The following is a 17,843-nucleotide window of genomic DNA, read 5'->3' as shown; positions in this document are numbered from 1 at the left end:
ATCTCATTGTAGATGGTTGTAAGCCACCATGTGGTTGCTGGGAATTGAACTCAAGACCTCTGGAAGAGCAGTCAGCATCCTTAACCTCTGAGCCATCTCTCCAGCCCCAGAATACTCACTTTTCACTCAACCTCCTGAGTGCTGGAATTACATGCATGTAATCCATGCCCAACTAATGCCCCTTTTCAAAAAGAAAGAAGACAATGTAGGCCTACTTACCATGAAGACCCTGTTTTTTCTCTTAGTTAAGATGGCACTGTTAGGAAAAGGAAGACATTGGATATGGAGGTACTCTGGAGGGGAGACAGGAAGGATCCTTGCCAACTGCAGAATCACAACACACAGCCTCCTTACTATAACTTGCAAGCCCCTCCCAAAGACGTTTCATCAATGCTGGAGTGTGGCTCTGTAGTAAAGAGTTTACCTAGCAAAGGTGAGGCCCTGGGTTCCATCCCCAGCACCACGAAAATCCAGCAGTGCCCGTAATCCCAACTATTCAGAGGTAGAGGAAGGACAATCAGGAATTAAGATTATTTTTAGCTACAAAGTGAGTTTGAGTTCCTAGGCTACACAGTCAGCTGGGTTCTGATTCTGGTTCTCTCAAATCACCAGTCACTAGTGTGCTCAACATAAAATAAGTGGGAAAGAAGCTTGATTGTCCAAACCGGTGGTGGCGGCACACTCCTTTTATCCCAGCACTCGGGAGGCAAGAGGCAGGTGGATCTTTGGGAGTTCGAGGCCAACCTGGTCTACAGAGTGAGTTCCAGGACAGTCAGAGCTACACAGAGAAACCCTGTCTCGAAAAAAACAAGAAAGAAAGAAAGAAAGAAAGAAAGAAAGAAAGAAAGAGGGAGGGAGGGAGGGAGGGAGGGAGGGAGGGAGGGAGGGAGGGAGGGAGGGAGAGAAAGAAAGAAAGAAAGAAAGAAAGAAAGAAAGAAAGAGAGAAAGAAAGAAAGCAAAAAAGAAAAGATTGATGTCCAAGAGTTCCCAACTTTGTTCTCACTTCAACGCGGCAGCCGACTGGACTCGAGAGACCGCTTGGGGGCGACCGAGAACCCATAGTTTTCCCTTTAAGGCTGAGGCGGAAGGTCAGAGGGAGAAGGTCTTTGTGTCGGCCGTATTAAAAAAAAAATAGAGCCTCCCCTTTAAGAGGGCGGAGCCATTGTTATGGCGGCGGCTTCGAATGCCAGCCTGGGCGCACACCCTTAGTCTCTTGGCTTCTCTCAGCTTCCGCTGTGGTCTTAAAGACGCTTCTCTCAGACCTGCTTCGGGAGTACGGTCGGCCCCACTTGCATCTGTTTCGAGCTGTAGGTGAACCCCTTGAGTCTGACACGGCCAGGCCAATCCACCCGCCCGAGCTGAGCCGTCGTTATGGTAATACCGCGCCCACGCAGCTTCGTGGGTAGGGGGTCCCAGCTGCAAGAAGCCAGACTCCGGGTTTGGGCTCAGTCCTCGGTGAATCTGCTCGGGTGGGGTCTGTCCGGGAGGGGCTGGGTGCAGAACCTAAGAGCCTGGGTTCTTAGGAAGGGCACGCATGCGCTGGAGACCCTCCCCGACAGACAGACCTACGGACACACGCACCCACCTTCTTCCTTCCCCTTTAATTACTTTCTCTCTTTGGAGAAATAGTGTCCCCAAGCGTCACTGCCTTTTGGAATCGTCCCCCCAATCCTCGTGACCTTTGAACATCTCTCCCTACCCACCTCTCCATCCCACCAAACCCCTGGCAGTGGGTTTGACACTGGTCTGAACCTGCTCGGTAGAAAGAAGAAACTGTAGACTGGGCATCCACCCTCATGGGAATTTAGCTTTTGGGCACTGGACTTCTGTAGGAAGAAACCACTGACTCGATTCTTAGACACAAGGGCTCAATGCCAGGATCTATGGTACTTTCTTGTATTGGACAAACCTTTGGAATGTTGTTGCAAAATCCTCAGGCCTGCCTTCCAGAGGTGGTGCAGACACTGTAATCCCAGCCCTTCGAAAAATAAAGGATCAAATTCAAGGTCAGGGTCTGGGAAGGTGGCTAAACAGGTAAAGTTGTTCGATCACCTCTGGTGGACTGAGTTCCATCCCCAGATCCACAGGGAGGGAGGAACTGACTCCCTCCAATTGTCTTCTGATCAATACACCCATACAGTGGTGCCCCCCCACACTAAATAAGTTTTTTGTTTGTTTATTTTCAAGACAGGATTTCTCTGTAGCTTTGTAGCCTGTCCTGGAACTAGCTCTTGTAGACCAGGCTGGCCTTGAACTCACAGAGATCCGCCTGCCTCTGTCTCCCAAGTGCTGGGATTAAAGGCAAGCGCCACTGCCTTGCCGCCTGGCTAAATAAGTATTTTTTTTTAATAAGAGTTGAATATTACCTTTGTCAACATAATGGATTTAAGGCCAGCTTGGGCTAATTGAGACCCACTGTCTCAACAATAAAAAACCATCAATCACTTGGGCACAGTGCTGACCCTGAAGATCTGCCTTTGCTTCCCTCGGCAGTCCTCTCTCTTTTCCCATCCCCCCCCTTCTAGAAGTAGTAATTCAGATAGATGATTATATTTTTTTACACTAAAGTATTTTTAAGTCTTTACCCAAATTGAATTTCTTCTCTCTTTCCTACTCCAGTACTAGACAAACAAAAAGCAGAAAAACAGTACCCTTGTTAGAGCTGGGGGAAAGATAATGAATTCAGAATGTTCTTGCAGCGTTTCTCCTCCAGCCTCAATAGCTTTGTTTTTCCTTTTCAGACGTGTAGTTTTCAGAAGCTGTTTGCTGTGGAGGAGGAGTTTGAAGACGAGGTAGGAAAATGTTGCTGATCAGAGAGGTTGCAAAGAGGCCCACGGTGGAAACACCCACGCTCAGAACATTTGGAGCAATCCCATCAGCAGACATGTCTCTTTTTTATATCTATGAGAAGCTGGGGATGTAAATAAATATAAGCAACCATCTAATTGGTGCTATATGCTTGTAGTTCTAGTATTCAGGAGGCTGACGCAGGGCAGCATATTTAACTTGCTTTGTGCTTTGTTTGTTTTGTTTTGGAAACAGGGTTTCTCTGTGTAGTTCTAGCTCTCCTGGAGCTCGCTGTGTAGACCATGCTGGCCTTAACTCAGAGATCACCTGCCTCCACCTCCCAAGTGCTGGGATTAAAGCATGTGCCACCACCAGTTATATTTAACTGTCTTAAAAACAAAACAAGCCAGGTGTGGTGTTACAGGCCTTTAATCCCAGCACTTGAGCCAGAGGCAGGCAGATCTCTGTGAGTTCGAGGCCCACCTGGTCTACATAGTGAGTTCCAGAACAGGCAGGGCACTCTAGAGAGACCCTGCCTCAAAAATAAATAAATAAATAAATAAAACAAAACAAAGGGGCTGGGAGTGTGGACAAATAGGTACAGGTGCCTGCTCATCTTGAAGCCCTGACCTCAATCTCTAAACTCTGAATAAAACCAGTGAATCTGTAATTCTAGCATTTAAGAGGTCAAGGCAATGGGATCAGAAGTTCAAGGTCATCTCTCCTGAACAGAGAATTCAAAGCTCTCCTGGGTCACATGAGATCCTATCTCAAAAAAAGAAAACAAAAAACAAATTAGCTCCCTAATTGCAGCTGTCATGTTTTTAATTATAAGGGCCTTTCTGGGAGCTGTCTCGAGGGTGATTTCATTCCCTCTCAGAATAGCGTACCTGAGGTGGGAAGGGTTCATGGAGCTCCCAAGTGGGGGAGGAGACCACACAGCCACATGGCTTGAGACCCGAGGCAGCAACTGGCATGTGAACCATGGCAGATTGTTTCCTAGCCTCCCACCGTCTCTCTTCTATTATGAAGGATATTGTTGTTCCTCACATACCCTCTTCCTTCTCAGAGGCTAAGAAATTGAAGGAGATACAAAGTCAGCTTTGGACTCCCTCATCACTCTGTAAGCTGTACCCCGTGCCAATTAAATGAGAGTTCTGGCAGGGGGATTTCAGTCAGTCTCTTACTGGCCACGTGAACCACGGCAAATCCCTTTGTTCTCTGGCCTTCGTGGGCCATTTTCAACAGGAGCCTTCGCTTTCCTTTCATGGTGCTGCTAATCAAGCCACATCCCGAGCCCTTCCCAAAGAGCTGTTTCTGGGTTTGTTGTTTGTAGACAGGGTCTCTTTGTGTAGTAAAGACTTGCTTGAATTTGAAACCATCTTGCCTCAACCTCCTGAGTGCTGGGTTCACAGGCATGTGACACTATGCCTGGCAACAGGCATTTTAAAGTCCAATCAGAGACTACCAGACTAGTCTTTATAACTGTCTTCATGCTCAGAACCAGTGGATATAGTCTCATCTAAGATGAGGACATGGATATTTCTATCTTGATTTACCTGCCTCTGCTTCCTGAGTGCATGTTAGGGTTCAAAGTTCACGCTTCACGTGCAGCAGGAGCCACGTTTTGCTTCTCAGTTCCTCTCCTAAAGTAGGGATGAGGTTTCAAGTGGATTCTCGCCATAGCTCCTGACTAGTCCAAGTCTCAAATTCTTCTTTTTCTTTCTTTCTTTCTTTTTTTTTTTTTTAAAGATTTATTTATTATGTATACAACATTCCTTCCATGTGTGCCTACAGGCCAGAAGAGAGCACCAGAGCTCATTACAGATGGCTGTGAGCCACCATGTGGTTGCTGGGAATTGAACTCAGGACCTCTGGAAGAACAGTCAGTGCTCTTAACCTCTGAGCCATCTCTGCAGCCCTCTTTTTTGTTTTTAAATTATATATATGTATTATGTGTTTTAAAGGGAGACTGCTCATTTGTTTCTCGGCTGCCCAGACCCAGATAATCACACAGAAATTATATTAATTATAATAGTGTTTAGCCAAAGCTTAGGCATATTCTTACCTAGCTCTTGTATCTTAAATTAATCCATTTCTATTAATCTGTGCATCACCATGAGGCTGTGGCTTACCGGATAAGGTTCTGTTCTGGTGTCTTTCTCCTTCGGCAGCTACATGGTATCTCTTTGACTTCACCTACTCTCTTTTTCTATCTCTGGATTTCCCACCTGGCTTTTCTCTGCCAAGCCATTGGCTGAAACAGCTTTATTCATCAACCAATAAAAGCAACACATATACCAGAAGGACCTCCCACATCATCGTGCATGCGTGTGTGTGTGTGTGTGTGTGTGTGTCTGTGTGTCTGTGTGTCTGTCTGTGTATCTGTGTGTATATACTACATGTTCATGTAGATGCCATGGAAGCCAGAAGAGGGCATTGGATCCTCTGGAGCTGGAGTAACAGATACTTGAGTCCCTGGACATGAGTGACGAGAGCTGAACTCAGGTACTCTAAAAGAGTAGTGAGTACCCTTAACCACTGACCCATCTCTCCAGCCGCAAAAAGTCTCAGGTTCGGCATCCATCAGATGAGGATTATTCATAGGATAATCACAGTACCTATGAATATAGGGCCATTTTAAGAATTCCCGAATTCCCTGAGAATGCTAGTAAAATACTTGTCTAGCACCTGACATACAAGTATTTGTTGATTTTGTAATATGGCAACTTTAGCTTTGTGTTTGAAAGTGTTGATATTCAGTTACTTTTTTTTTTTTTTTTTGGAGACAGGGTCTCACTGTGTGGCCCTGACTGTATTAGAACTTGCTCTGTAGACCAGGCTAGCTTCGAACTCAGAGATCTGTCTGCCTCTGCCTCCCAAGTGCTGGGATTAAAGGCTTGCGTCACCACTGCCCGACTTCTGCTTTGTTTTTAATGACAGTCTCAGCTTGGTCTGACCCTGAATTACTATGTGGCTGAGGATGACCCTGAGCTCCTGATCCTCCTGCCTCCCGTCTGCACTGCTGGGATTAGACGAGTGTACCATCACACCCAACTTTGTAGATTTTTGTCCAGCACTACCAGCTCTGTCAAGATGTGTCCCTGTCTTTAACTTTCAGTTTTGGAGATGTGTCATTAAAGGCTAAAAGGGGACTGTGAAAGTGACACTCTTGGGTCGTAGCAGGTGACAGGGTAGTAATGGAATTAGGAGAAATGATTCTGACTGTTCACCTTTGTTCCTTGGAAATGACAGACCAGTCCCTTTCTCAGTCGATGTTACAGCTTAGTGTCAACTCTGTGGGAGGAGAGGGGACCATTAATCCTCAAGGTGATGAGGATCCTACCATTATGATTGTTGTTACTGTGGTCCTAAGACGGTGTGGCTGGAGTGTGGCACTTTGAACATCTAAAGCAGGCAGAACCTCGCTCTAGCCCAGACACACCAGAGCAGCAGCAGGGGCTGGGGGTGGATAGCACCTTCCTGTCACTTAATCAGCAGTTCTGACTCAAAACACCCTCAGAACAGGTCTGTTGCTCTTGAAGGTGTCAATCTCACCTTGCTTCCCAAATGCAATCCATACTTAATATAACTTGCTTGAGAAGCTATATTTAACTTCTGTCTTTTTGGCTGGATCCAGGGGCTCTCTGTCATACCGAAAACTGTGGGTGTGGGTGTAGTTGGTGGAGGCAGGGAATGTACTAAGGACAGGCTGCACGGCCAACAGGTTAGTTCCCTGAACACTAGCCCGTCTCCTTCAGATGGGTATGTGTCCTTATGAGGTACCTTTGGCTTCTTGGTGCCCTGGAATGGTTTTCCTGTTGCTTTTCCAGTAATCCTCCTCCCGGAGACTGAAGAGTAATACCTGAAAATATAACCTTAGAATGCTTCTAATAGAAGCCTGGTGGCCCACTGGCTCATAAAGATCATAAGTAGTGAGAAATGCCATCATTGCCTTTCACGTCTTGGTTTCTTACTTGTGTGTGTATCTGCATACGCACATACTATATGCTTAAACAGTAAAATTTTTATTTATTTTTTTGGAAGCAGTTTTAAATTCCCAGATGCAAAGACCCTGCATATGTGGTGGCACTGGCCTGTGATACCTTCTTGTGGGAGGTGGAGACAGAGTCAGGAGTTCAAGGTCATTCTCAGCTACTGGTCAGTCTGAGCTCTGCAAGATACAAACAAAACCCTGATGAAAGGCCTGCTTTCTGTTTCTTTGTAGGACTTCTTATCTGCTGTGGAGAATGCAGAGAACCACTTGGCTGGTGCACCATCCGGGAATGCCGGGCACCTGACGCCCGTGTCCTCCAGATCGCAGGAGATTCTACAGGCACCACCAAAACTATTGCCATCATACCCCACTTCTTCGAGACAGCCAGGCCCAGGACTCTGTCTCCCTTCTTCCAGCCTTCCCCAGACCACCAGGGACCCAGTTTGTCCAGGAGCAGTGCCTCTAAGACCCGTCTCTATTTTTAGCCGTGGTGTGGGCAATCAGCAAAGAAGGACACTAACGAAAGTCCTCCAGGAGTCAACAGAACCCCGGCCCTCGGCCACACACTCTGGACTTATCTTTGGGAGCCATCAGCAGGGCATTGGTGGCTTTGAGGCACCTGATCAAGATGAGTTTGACAAGACCTTGGCAAGCATGGAACTGCAGGGAGCTGACTTGGAGCAAGAATTTGGCGTTGACACTGGAGCTACCCAAACCCTGCCTGCACAGCACCATGAGGATCCAGTATTGGCGAAAAAGGCCAGAGTGGCTGACCTGAGTGGCTCTTTCCAAAAGGGTCCCGTTGTCCATTGTAGGAATCCAGGGCTTTTCTTGAGACCTCGAGCCACGGGCAGCCTTCCTCTCCCATCTGCCTCTGCAGTTCCCCATCAAAGAGGCTCCCCTGTTCCTGCACCTCAGCCTCTCCAAGTAGGTGGGAGGACCATTCAAAACAGCCCACAGAATCATTTGTCTGGTCGGCCATTTCAGTCCCCCAGAGCCTGGTCAAGTGGCACACCCCGTTTTCCTGGACCTCAACATCCTCACTGCAGCTCTGCAGCATTTCCTCGGGGACCCTTGCCTTCCCGAGCCCCAGAATCTTCAGTCGAATCTCCTGCCAGCACTCCCAGAGGTGCCTCCACCCCAGTTCCTCAGCCAGCTCTGCAGACACCTCTAGTCACCAACCACCTGGTTCAGCTTGTCACTGCTACCAACCGGACACCCCAGCAGCCCTCACGCCCCTCCATTCGAGCTAAGACTCGCCGCCGCTTCCCTGGCCCAGCGGGACTTCTGCCTCACCAGGTGAGTGACCGCTTTTCCAGGACACTAGGATCCAGGGGAAGACAATGGTTCAGTCTTAGACGCTCTTCACTGCCAGGAGATAGGCGAGAAGAAGCAGGGAGAAGGCTGCAAAGGCTGGAGCGACGGCTTAGTCCATACAGTGCTTACCGTGCAAGCATGACCCGCAGAACCCATGAGAAACATAAGACAAAACTGGGCATGGAGACACATGCCTGTAATCCTAACTCTGGTGAGGAGGGGAAACGATTCCTGAGCTTCACTGACCAAGCAGCCTAGCTGACAGGGAAAGGCCCTGTCTCCAAAAACAAGTAGGGGCTGGAGAGATGGCTCAGAGGTTAAGAGCACTAGTTGCTCTTACAAAGGACCTGGGTTCAATTCCCAGCCTCCACATGGTGGCTCACAACTGTCTGCTACTCCAATCCCAGGGGAGCTGACTCCCTTTTCTAACCTCTGTGAGCACAAGGCACACATGTATATCCTGGCAAAACAGCCATAATTATTTATTATCTAAAAAGTACAAAAACAAGGTAAATGGTGCCTCAGGTCCCCCAAGGAGTACATCTGAGGTTATCCTCTGGCCTCCACATGTGTGCACATGCATACGCATGCACCCATATATGTGTACAAAATAAGATCTACAAAGCTATAAAAATCAGAAGTGGCGAGAGAAGAAGATAGTGGCTCAGAGGTCTTCGTTCCAGACCCAGCACTGTGGGGTCGGGACGGCTTGCCTATAAGGGGTTTCCTCAGTCAGGTTAATGGAGGTAAGAAGGTCACCTAGTTGTGAGAAGGTGGGGTCCTGGACCGAGTGGAAGAGAAAGTAGACTGAACACTAGCGTTCATTCCCCACTGCTTTCTGATGCTGATACAGTGACTGGCTGCACCAGGCTCTTGCCACTGCGAGTTCCCTGTAAGTCAAAGGAAGCCTTGCCTTTAAAAGAGAAAAAAAGTAGACAGGAGGAATACTTGAAAATCCACCTGTGAATAGTTCTTAAGAGACGATTTCCTAGCTGTTGTGTGCTAGAATATCTGTTGTTTGCTAGCCCTAGACAGGAATATCTTCTCACTCATTAACCAAGCGGTAGATAATTGGCAACTTATTTGGAACTGAGAGTACACTTGCAGTGGGGTGGAAGAAGTAGGGTGCAGTGTGCACAGGGGTCTTTCCTTGGCTCCTGGGGGCACCCTGACTCTGCCTTGGCCTTGCTCAGTGGCTTTGGGTAGATGAGTAGGAGGATAAAAGGGAGGATGGGGGTTGTACTTGGGGGCTGGTTCAGCAATGGGAAGATGGAGCTCACAGAACCCTTCACTGTGACTGGTGTTGGGGGCCAACCTGAGGAAGCGGGGGTTGGAAGGGAAACACCCTACGCTATATATGTTTATATGTGTGAGTGTTTATATGCACGCGGTGGTGGAGGGATAAGGTCCCTCAAACTAGTTTTGAGTTAGATCCTGGATTGCCAGACACTGGAGCTTTACTCTGGTTGCAGTTGGCAGTTGGTATCTTCCTGGTGTAGCCTTCAAGAGAAACCCAGGGCATGGTCTGCTCTTCCTCAAGAACCTCTAGGAAAGCTGCTCAGTAGCCCATCCTAGACCCTTCTATTTGGGTCTCTGCCCCCTTCAGGCAGCACTGGGCCTTGCTTCTGGGCCAGCTCCAGTTTCCTTGCGTCCCCAAACTGATCCCCAAAGTGTCTTTTTTAAGCTACCAATGAGGCTCTTGAGACTGCGTTAGGAGCTATGTAATACGTGCTAATTGACCCTGATAGTTTCCTGAGCTCATTATGTAACCCAGACAAGAGGCTGTTCTCATAAATAACAGCTGCTGAGTTTGCTCTCGCCTTCTCTCCCCTTCTTAGCATAGTGGGAAGAATTTGGAGGAGATCATGGTTGCCACACCCCAGACTCCAACTCATGGTGCTCTGGCTAAACTCCAGACTGAGGTAACTTCTTCTATGTAAATCTTCACTTCTTGGGCAACATTTAAAAGTGAGGGATGGGGTTGGAGAGATGGCTCAGTGGTTAAGAGCATCAACTGTTCTTCCAGAGGACCCAGGTTCAATTCCCAGCACCCACATGGCAGCTCACAACTGTCCATAACTCCAAGATCAAGATCAACACCCTCACAGAGGCATCCATGCAGGCTTAACACATAAATACAGATAAACAAGAATATGTGTATACTGTCTCAAAAAAAAAAGCATAAAAAGTGGGGCATTCTTGCATGCCTTGGTTGATGCTGCTAGGCCTATACCAAAGGGCAGGTGGAAAAAGCAGTTGGGGAAGGCAGCAGTTTTACAGACATAGAATGAAACCTGTCCTGATGCCATGGCTCAACCTTCTATTCCATCTGAGAACGACAGGCCAGCTACTGCATCTTTCCCTAGGGAGGAGAGTGTAATAAGTCTTATGAGATGGTATCTTGGGAACCCTCTCAGGTTTCTAGGAGCTGAGCTGGGAAGGATCCACCCTCATCTTGTCTCCGGGAGGTTCCCTTTCAGTGGGTAGGACCAGCTTCCCTCCCTCCTGGGGCTCTAATTGGCTTATTCTGTCTTCAGACCCACCTCTGCTTTTAATTTTCTCAGTGTAGCTTTTTGCTGCAGCTCCCCAGGGCTGCCTGTCCACTTCAGATTCAAACCTGGAAGTAATCGTCTGGATTCAAAGCTATTGTTGATTTAAGGCAGCTAATGGTTAGAACCAGGGGCATCTCCAGGAGTGGTGGCACACACCTTTAATCCCAGCACCCGGGAGGCAGAGGAAGGCGGATCTCTGTGAGTTCCCGGCCAGCCTGGTTTACAGAGCAAGTTCCAGGACAGCTAGGGCTGTTAAACAAACAAAAAAGAGCCCTTGCTGCTTTTGCAGTGAACCTTTGTTCTGCTTCCAGCACCCACAGCAGGAGACTCACCTGCCTGTAACTCCAGCTGCAGGCAAGCTAGTGTCCTCTTCTGGCTTTTAGAGTACCTGCATGCACATGTGTACCTACATATACTTAGGCCCACATATTTACCCATAAAACAAATAAATCTTTTGAAATAATATGGAGAGCCTTTGCTTCGTTGTAGTTAAAGTCAGGACCTGATTAGAAAGAAAAAAAAAGAGCCAGGGGGTGGTGGCGCACACCTTTAACCCCAGCACCCGGGAGGCATAGGCAGGTGGATTTCTGTGAGTTCAAAGCCAGCCTGGTCTACAGCGCTAGTTCCAGGACAGTCATAGCTGTCACACAGAGAAATCCTGTCTCGAAAAACCAAAGAAAGAGAGAAAGACCTTTGTTCTGGCTGCTTAGTGAAAGTTTCAGGGTACAGCCAGGTCACATACCACTTTCTGTTCACTGTGGTAATTGAGAGGCATTCCTCCCCCACCCCAGGAACTTGCTGTTTCTCTCTCACTGTTTGCCCTGCCTCTCAGTCAAGGGTCTCTCCCAAGGTCGGTCCACTAATTCAGGTTCTGCTCTGCTCTGTGGTGCCAGATTGTTGCTAGTTCCCAGGGATCAGTGGAAGATGATTTTGGGCGAGGCCCCTGGCTCACTATGAAATCTGCTCTGGGCCTGGATGAGCGAGACCCCAGCTGCTTCCTCTATACCTACAGTATTGTCATGGTGCTGCGCAAGGTAAGGGTCTAGAGAAGGGAGTCTCTGCTGCCTGCTCCACCTTAAAGAGGCCATCTGCCCCCTCTTACTCCAGTCCTGTCCCTGGAGGGCAGACTGAAGTCCCTTGGGTTGTCTGTTTGCACTGTTGTCCACAGTTCTGAGCAGTGTTGCATACCTCTGCACTTCCAGGTACCAGACCGAGAGACTGAGATTAAGCACATTCCTACCCTGAGAACTCCTAGTGGTCTCTTATAGACAGATGCATATTGGTACATGTATCAGTAAATCCCCGCCTGTGGCCTACCATGATGGACTGAGCCACAAAAACCAATACTAAAGGAAAGACACCTAAGAGAGAAAGAAGGACCTGCCAGCTTCGGCCTCTACAGGGAGCAGAAGGCTGCCTTTGTACCTATCTTGGCCTGCCCTAAAGGAAGGCTGTTACCATTCCTTGGTTGCCATGAGGAGTTACATGCAGGCATAGCTAGCTCAGTGAATGTGTCTCCTTGTAAGCAGGCGGCCCTCAAGCAGCTCCCCAGGAACAAGGTCCCCAATATGGCAGTGATGATCAAGTCCCTGACTCGGAGCACAATGGACGCCAGTGTGGTTTTTAAGGACCCCACAGGTAAGGAGTGAGTCCTGGGTGTCTTTTGAATGACCTCCACTGGGGTCAAGAGATGAGAGATGAACAGCCCACTTCCCAGCCAGGGCTCAGACCCTTTGCTGTGCCCTTGATCCTGAGATGGAGGCCATGTGGTTTTTGCAGGGGAGATGCTTGGGACAGTGCACAGGGTTCTTCTAGAGACACACCAGAATGAGCTGAAGCCTGGCTCGGTGCTGTTGCTGAAGCAGGTAGGAGAGCTCCAGAAGGGACCTGCCATGGGGAGGAGCCCCAGGGTGTCCTTGCTTAGCTAGCTGTCTTCCCTCCACTGCCAGCCTAGGAGAAGCAAAGCCCTGGTTTGTTGGAGCTGAGAGCAATCCTCTGACCAGTGGGCTGCTCCCCTCGTCAAGGGTAAATGGGGATGGAGAGTTGTATTTGAGGGTGATAGGTGTTCTGTTGGGGCACCAAGGCTAAGGCAGGAATGAGTGTGTGAGCTTGGTGCAGAGGACAGGAAGCCAAAGGACAGCTGGCTGCTGCTGGTCATCCAGCAGTGCCATGTGCCCTCCAGACACTGACTCCCCTTCCCGACTCCAGATTGGAGTGTTCTCTCCTTCACTCAGAAACCACTACCTCAACGTGACACCCAACAACCTGGTCCATATTTACAGTCTAGATTCTGGGGACAGCGACTTCCTTGAGCCACCTCAGCCCTTGCCCAAGGTAAGTGGGGCAGGATAGACAGTGACCAGCAGAGCTTTCCTGCCTGATTTCTTTTGTTTCTTCCTGTCCCTGTCCCTGGAGCAAAGGACAGGGACTGTGACGGGGGCAGTTCTGTTTTGGGAACAGGAGTCTCTGCTGCCCCTGCTCCAGCCGCCTGCCAGCCGCTGAGTAACAGTACCTGTAAGAGCAGCTGGCTTCCTGGTGATCCCCGAATGTCTGATGGCAGGCTTGATCATCTGAGAAGTTAGGAGTCACCTGAGAACCAGGCGAGGGCCCCTGGGGTGGTGGCAGAAAAGGATAAAGGGTCAAATCTGCGCCAGATGGCTACACAGAACAGGGAGTACAAATGGCCTGTCTGGTGAGCTGGCCCTTGCTCTGAGACTTCCCTCTTGGTCTCTGCCTCTCGTAGGCATGCGCTGGAGCAAGCACAGCCTTCAGGAACTGAGGTGAACATTTAGTGTCTGTGGAAGCTAAAGAAAGCTCCAGGCAGGTCTACCCAGCTGGATCCTGGGAACTTCACCTTTAGGTTCCTGGTCTGGAGGAGGGCAGGAGACCTGGGTCTTGTCCAAGTTCTGCTAATGATTTCTGCTATGACCTTGGGCAAGCCTTGTTCCTTCCCCTGTTTTTGTACTATCTATAGAATAAGTGTTTGCCTTGATGACCTCCAGTCACTGTAAACCTTTATGTCTAGTCTTTTGCTCATATTTCCTCTTTCCCCTGGACCATTTTATATGCCCTCACAGTTGCCCCACCTCTAGCCTTCATTTCTCTTTAATAGTCATCCTTCCTTTTTGTGTGTGTGTAGGGTTTTCTTTCTTTTTTTAAAGACGTATTCATTGTGTTTGCACACGTGTGTACGTGTACCATGTATGTGCTCGGTTCCCATGAAAACCAGAAGAGTACATCAGATCTCCTGGAACTGGAGTTATAGATGGTTGTGAGCTACCGTGCAGGTGCTGGGAATTGAACCCGAATCCTCTAGAAGAACAGCATGTGCTCTTAAACGCTGAGCGTTCTTTCTAACCTTAATAACCACTTATTTTAATCCCAGGCTAGCTCCTCAACACACTGGTGAATGGCCTCTTTACCTTCTGTGGTGGTCATACAGAGTCCCTAAGACATAGACACTGATAGAACCTGGAAAGATGAGTCTAGAGGTCTGTTTTGGGTGCTATTGTGGGTGTCTGGAGTTTAATTTCTCTCCCTCAGCTTGGGCCTCAGTGATCCTGGCCCCCGCCCCATTCCCTTATTGTGTCTTTGTCCTGAGAGGCCCTCCCTTTGAGGTCATCTGGGTAGGGGCACCTCTACCCTAGGGATTTCCAGGGCATTGAGCACCTGTAACCAGATCCACTATCCTCAGAATCTAGGAAGCTTCCATGGAAACCTCCAGCCTGATGTGGCTGCCGAGCCCACACAGGGCCTCAGCACAGCGCAGAACCCCGCGATGTCTTCTGAGGAAGAGCTCCCAGAGGCAGGTAAGGCACACAGCTCCCCAGCATCTTCTGCCTCACTGAGAATGCTGTGCAGTTAGCTGTGCCTTCCAGCTCCCGCTGTACCTCTGTGGACTAGTACAGAGGTCCTCAGAAATCAGAGGCTGTCTTGTTGAGCAAGCCTGCAGCCCTGTTAAGAGCTGCTACACTCTGTAACAGTGTGGTAGAGCCATGTAAAGCACACACAGTGTGATCTATAGCTCCCCCATTCGCTGGCAGAACCTTCAGAAAGGGACATCACCAACCCCTGGGTGCATGGCACAGTTGTGTCCTAAAGTCCTCATGAGCAGATCATGGAGGCAGATTTCCTGCTCTACCCACACTCAGGATCCCCGAGGTGCTGTATGATAGTGCCAAGGAGGCACATTTCCATGTGGCCAGGGGGGTGGGGACACAAACCTGAGAGGACCATATGGATGGAGCTGCCCTCAGGTGGAGCCATCATGTTCTGTCACTTCCGTAGCTTTCGATTTCAGAAATTCAATCCTGCCTGGTCTGGAGGCAGTAGGAGTATGGGTAAGCATCTCACACTAGCCACATTCACAATATACCAATATGTAAGCCACAAAGCCCATTTGTTTAAATCCTACATGGGAGACTCTGCCCCACTTCTTTTTGTTGAGACAGGGTTTTCTGTAGCTTTGGAGCCTGTCCTAGAATTTGCTCTACAGACCAGGCTGGCCTTGAACTCACAGAGATCCAACTGACTCTGCCCTTTCTGCTGGGGTCTTGTGTTGTCTGGAGTCCTGCACTCTCTTTGTAACAGCCTGCTGCTGACCCCGTTGCTGTCTGAAGAAGTTGCTGGTGGTCCCAGAGCGTGTGGTGAGAGTGGGCTATAGAACAAGGTGCTCATGAATGGATGGGCTGAGGACAGATATACAATTCCAGCTGTTTGCTGAGATCTAACTTCACCCTGATCCTCCCCTTCATCCCAGGTGGTTTTCTCCAGCTAGCTATAGCACAGCTCCCACAGGGCAATTTCTGGTGTTTTGTGCTTGCTTGTTTGTTTGTTTGGTTTTGGTTTTTTGAGACAGGGTTTCTCTAGCTTTGGAGCCTGTCCTGGAACTAGCTGTTGTAGACCAGGCTGACCTCAAACTCACAGAGATCCACCTGCCTCTGCCTCCCGAGTGCTGGGATTAAAGGCATGCGCCACCACCGCCCAGCAATTTCTGGTGTTTTGAGACAAGAGTTTTCTGTGTAGTCCGAGCTGGCCTGGTGCTCACTGTGCAGCACAAGCTGGCATCAAACTCATAGCAGTCCTTTTGCCTTAGCCTCCAAGTGCTATGCTCAGCCCATTGGGCAACTTTTTCCTTGCTGTAAGCAAATACCAGTCCCACCTGCCCTGAATACAGTGTTAGTCACCTTAATTAAACTCTGAATGCTCCCCAATCTACCTTCTCCCTTTCCTCCCAGCAGCAGCTACTGAGTGCTCTTCTCTTGCCAGACCCAGAGCTGGGCTCTTGGGTGTAGTTTACAGTCTGCCTTCCCAGGCCTCATCCTGTCCTGGAAGTGGCAACAGGTAGAACCTGAATAGGCTCACTTTGGGCCAGTCACTACAACTCTTCAGAGTTTGTTCTCTCGGTAAAGTGGGTTTTATCCCAGCAGCCACCCTGAGATACCCCGAGAAGGCTGTTGGGGTGGAATGAGCTCGCAGTGAATGTACTCTCAGGGTTACCAGCGTCAGCAGCGTCTCCAGCTTCCCATACGCACCCATCCAATAGCTGTCGTCAGGAGGGCTTTCTCTCTTCTTTTTCATGTTATCTATTGGAAAGGCAGGCATGCTGCCACATGTGTGAAGGTCAGGACAACTTGTGGGAATCAGCCCACCTCTGCTATATAGTTCCTGGGATTACCTGCTGGTTGTCTTGCAACCCAGGAATGCACATGCCCGTATCCCCACCCCCATTTTCTCTTTTAAGACAAGGTTTCTCTGTGTAACTCTGGCTCTGTAGACCAGACTGGTCTCGAATTCAGAGATCCGCCTGCCTCTGCCTCCCAAGTGCTGAGATTAAAGGCATGTGCCACCATGCCTTTCATTCTTCATGCCCACCCAGGCATTCTGGGAGTTGGGTGCTCTCCCACTGTTAGCTGAGAGCCTAGGTTGACAATCTGTCATTCCTAACACATACCCCTCATCCAGTGAGGAAGTTGCAATAGGAATCCTCAGGCTCCTTCCTGCTCATCACCGCCTCTGGACAGAAGGAAAGAAGCCACTGAAACGTGGGGAATTCCCCATTCCTACTAGAACAGCCCAGAGATTGTATCCTGCCTTCTGTTGTGCGTGTGTTTGTAGGGAGACAAGGAAAGGTCATTCATGCTAGTCTCAGACCCAGCGGTATGGGCATAGTGCCCCAGACGAGCCACCTTTCTGCACGTGTAGCCAGGTCAAGGTCCTCCCAGAGGCTGAGGGCTTCAGATCTCAGTTCCATGGAATTCTATAGTTGTTACTGCGTCTACTCACGTCCACTTCCCCCTGCAGATGACCTGGATGGACTTCTGAGTGAACTCCCTGAGGACTTCTTCTCTGATCCCAGTTGGGGCTGTCTCAAGACTGGACACCCACCATGAGCTGGCAGTCTCTGTCCCCAGAGAAGCTCTAGGTGCATCTGGTCACATCCAAGGGAGACAGAGCCGGTGCAGCTGGAGACTAGACAAGGTCATGGTCTGCTGCCTCCTCATGGCACTTTCCTGAAAGCCCCAGTGATGAGCAGTGTGCTGCTGCAGCCTGACAGCTTCCTCTGTGTGGACATCCTGGAAATCTGAACAAGCCGAGCTCCAGCCTCCCTGGAAAAGTGTGACCCTCCCACCTCATCTAAACTTTAGGGATGTTGGGCCTGGTTTTCTTGTCCCTTTACTCTTCAGTCCCTTGATAGCTGCAGAGCCCAGAGGAGCCATGCCATAGCAAAGGTGACCTAAGGCTATAGCCCGCGCCCTCAAGGGTGATGGTGGAGTGCAGGCTATTGTATCTGGTTCTGAAATAAAGCAGCCCTTCCTTATCTGCCACCCCCTCCTTCCCACACCTACTTCTCCATTCTCTGCTGGCCAGAGCAGTCAAGCTCCAGCAAGGCAGAGCAAACATTCACTGTGTGTGTGTTTGTGTGTGTGTGTGTGGTGTGTATACACGTACGTATATACACTTTTACCCCCTTGCCTCCCTTCTCCCCCTCTGCTTCTCTTTTTCTTTTTTTAATTTTATTTTATGTGTATGGGTGTTTTGCCTGCATATATGTCTCTGTGCCAACTATGTATGCCTAGTGTCCTTGGAGACCAGAAGAGGGCTTTAGATCCCTTTGGACTAGAATTGCTAGTGGTTGTGACCAGGCTGGCCTCGAACTCGTAGAGATCCTCCTGTCTCTGCCTCCTGAG

The 17,843-nt window shown here is 49.3% G+C and overlaps 1 protein-coding gene across 3 annotated transcripts; it reads left to right on the top strand.

Annotated features, from left to right (window-relative positions):
- The first annotated feature begins 1,164 nt into the window (after window positions 1–1,164).
- Window positions 1,165–17,473, top strand: Hrob (homologous recombination factor with OB-fold). Of its 3 annotated transcripts, none has more exons than XM_048445786.3 (10): window positions 1,165–1,374; window positions 2,742–2,792; window positions 7,016–8,083; window positions 9,940–10,023; window positions 11,547–11,687; window positions 12,183–12,291; window positions 12,433–12,518; window positions 12,862–12,987; window positions 14,348–14,462; window positions 16,957–17,473. In XM_048445786.3, exons 1-10 carry the CDS (start codon window positions 1,372–1,374, stop codon window positions 17,043–17,045), a joined length of 1,872 nt encoding a protein of 623 aa, XP_048301743.3. In that variant the 5' UTR covers window positions 1,165–1,371; the 3' UTR covers window positions 17,046–17,473. The 3 variants fall into 3 exon arrangements, with proteins under 3 accessions (XP_048301743.3, XP_048301742.3, XP_085551974.2); XM_048445785.3 differs by having other exon boundaries at window positions 12,180–12,291; XM_085695848.2 differs by lacking the exon at window positions 11,547–11,687.
- Window positions 17,474–17,843: the final 370 nt, after the last annotated feature.

This window comes from Myodes glareolus, chromosome 9 (genome assembly GCF_982192425.1).
Source record: "Myodes glareolus chromosome 9, mMyoGla1.1, whole genome shotgun sequence".
NCBI lineage: Eukaryota > Metazoa > Chordata > Mammalia > Rodentia > Cricetidae > Myodes > Myodes glareolus.
Note: the sequence above shows the minus strand (reverse complement) of the source record. Positions and strands in the feature narration are given on the sequence as shown.

Coding starts and splice junctions, on each gene's coding strand:
- Hrob (XM_048445785.3), top strand. Junction 11,688..12,179: donor TTGTCATGGTGCTGCGCAAG/GTAAGGGTCTAG, acceptor TCTCCTTGTAAG/CAGGCGGCCCTCAAGCAGCT. Junction 12,292..12,432: donor GGTTTTTAAGGACCCCACAG/GTAAGGAGTGAG, acceptor TGGTTTTTGCAG/GGGAGATGCTTGGGACAGTG.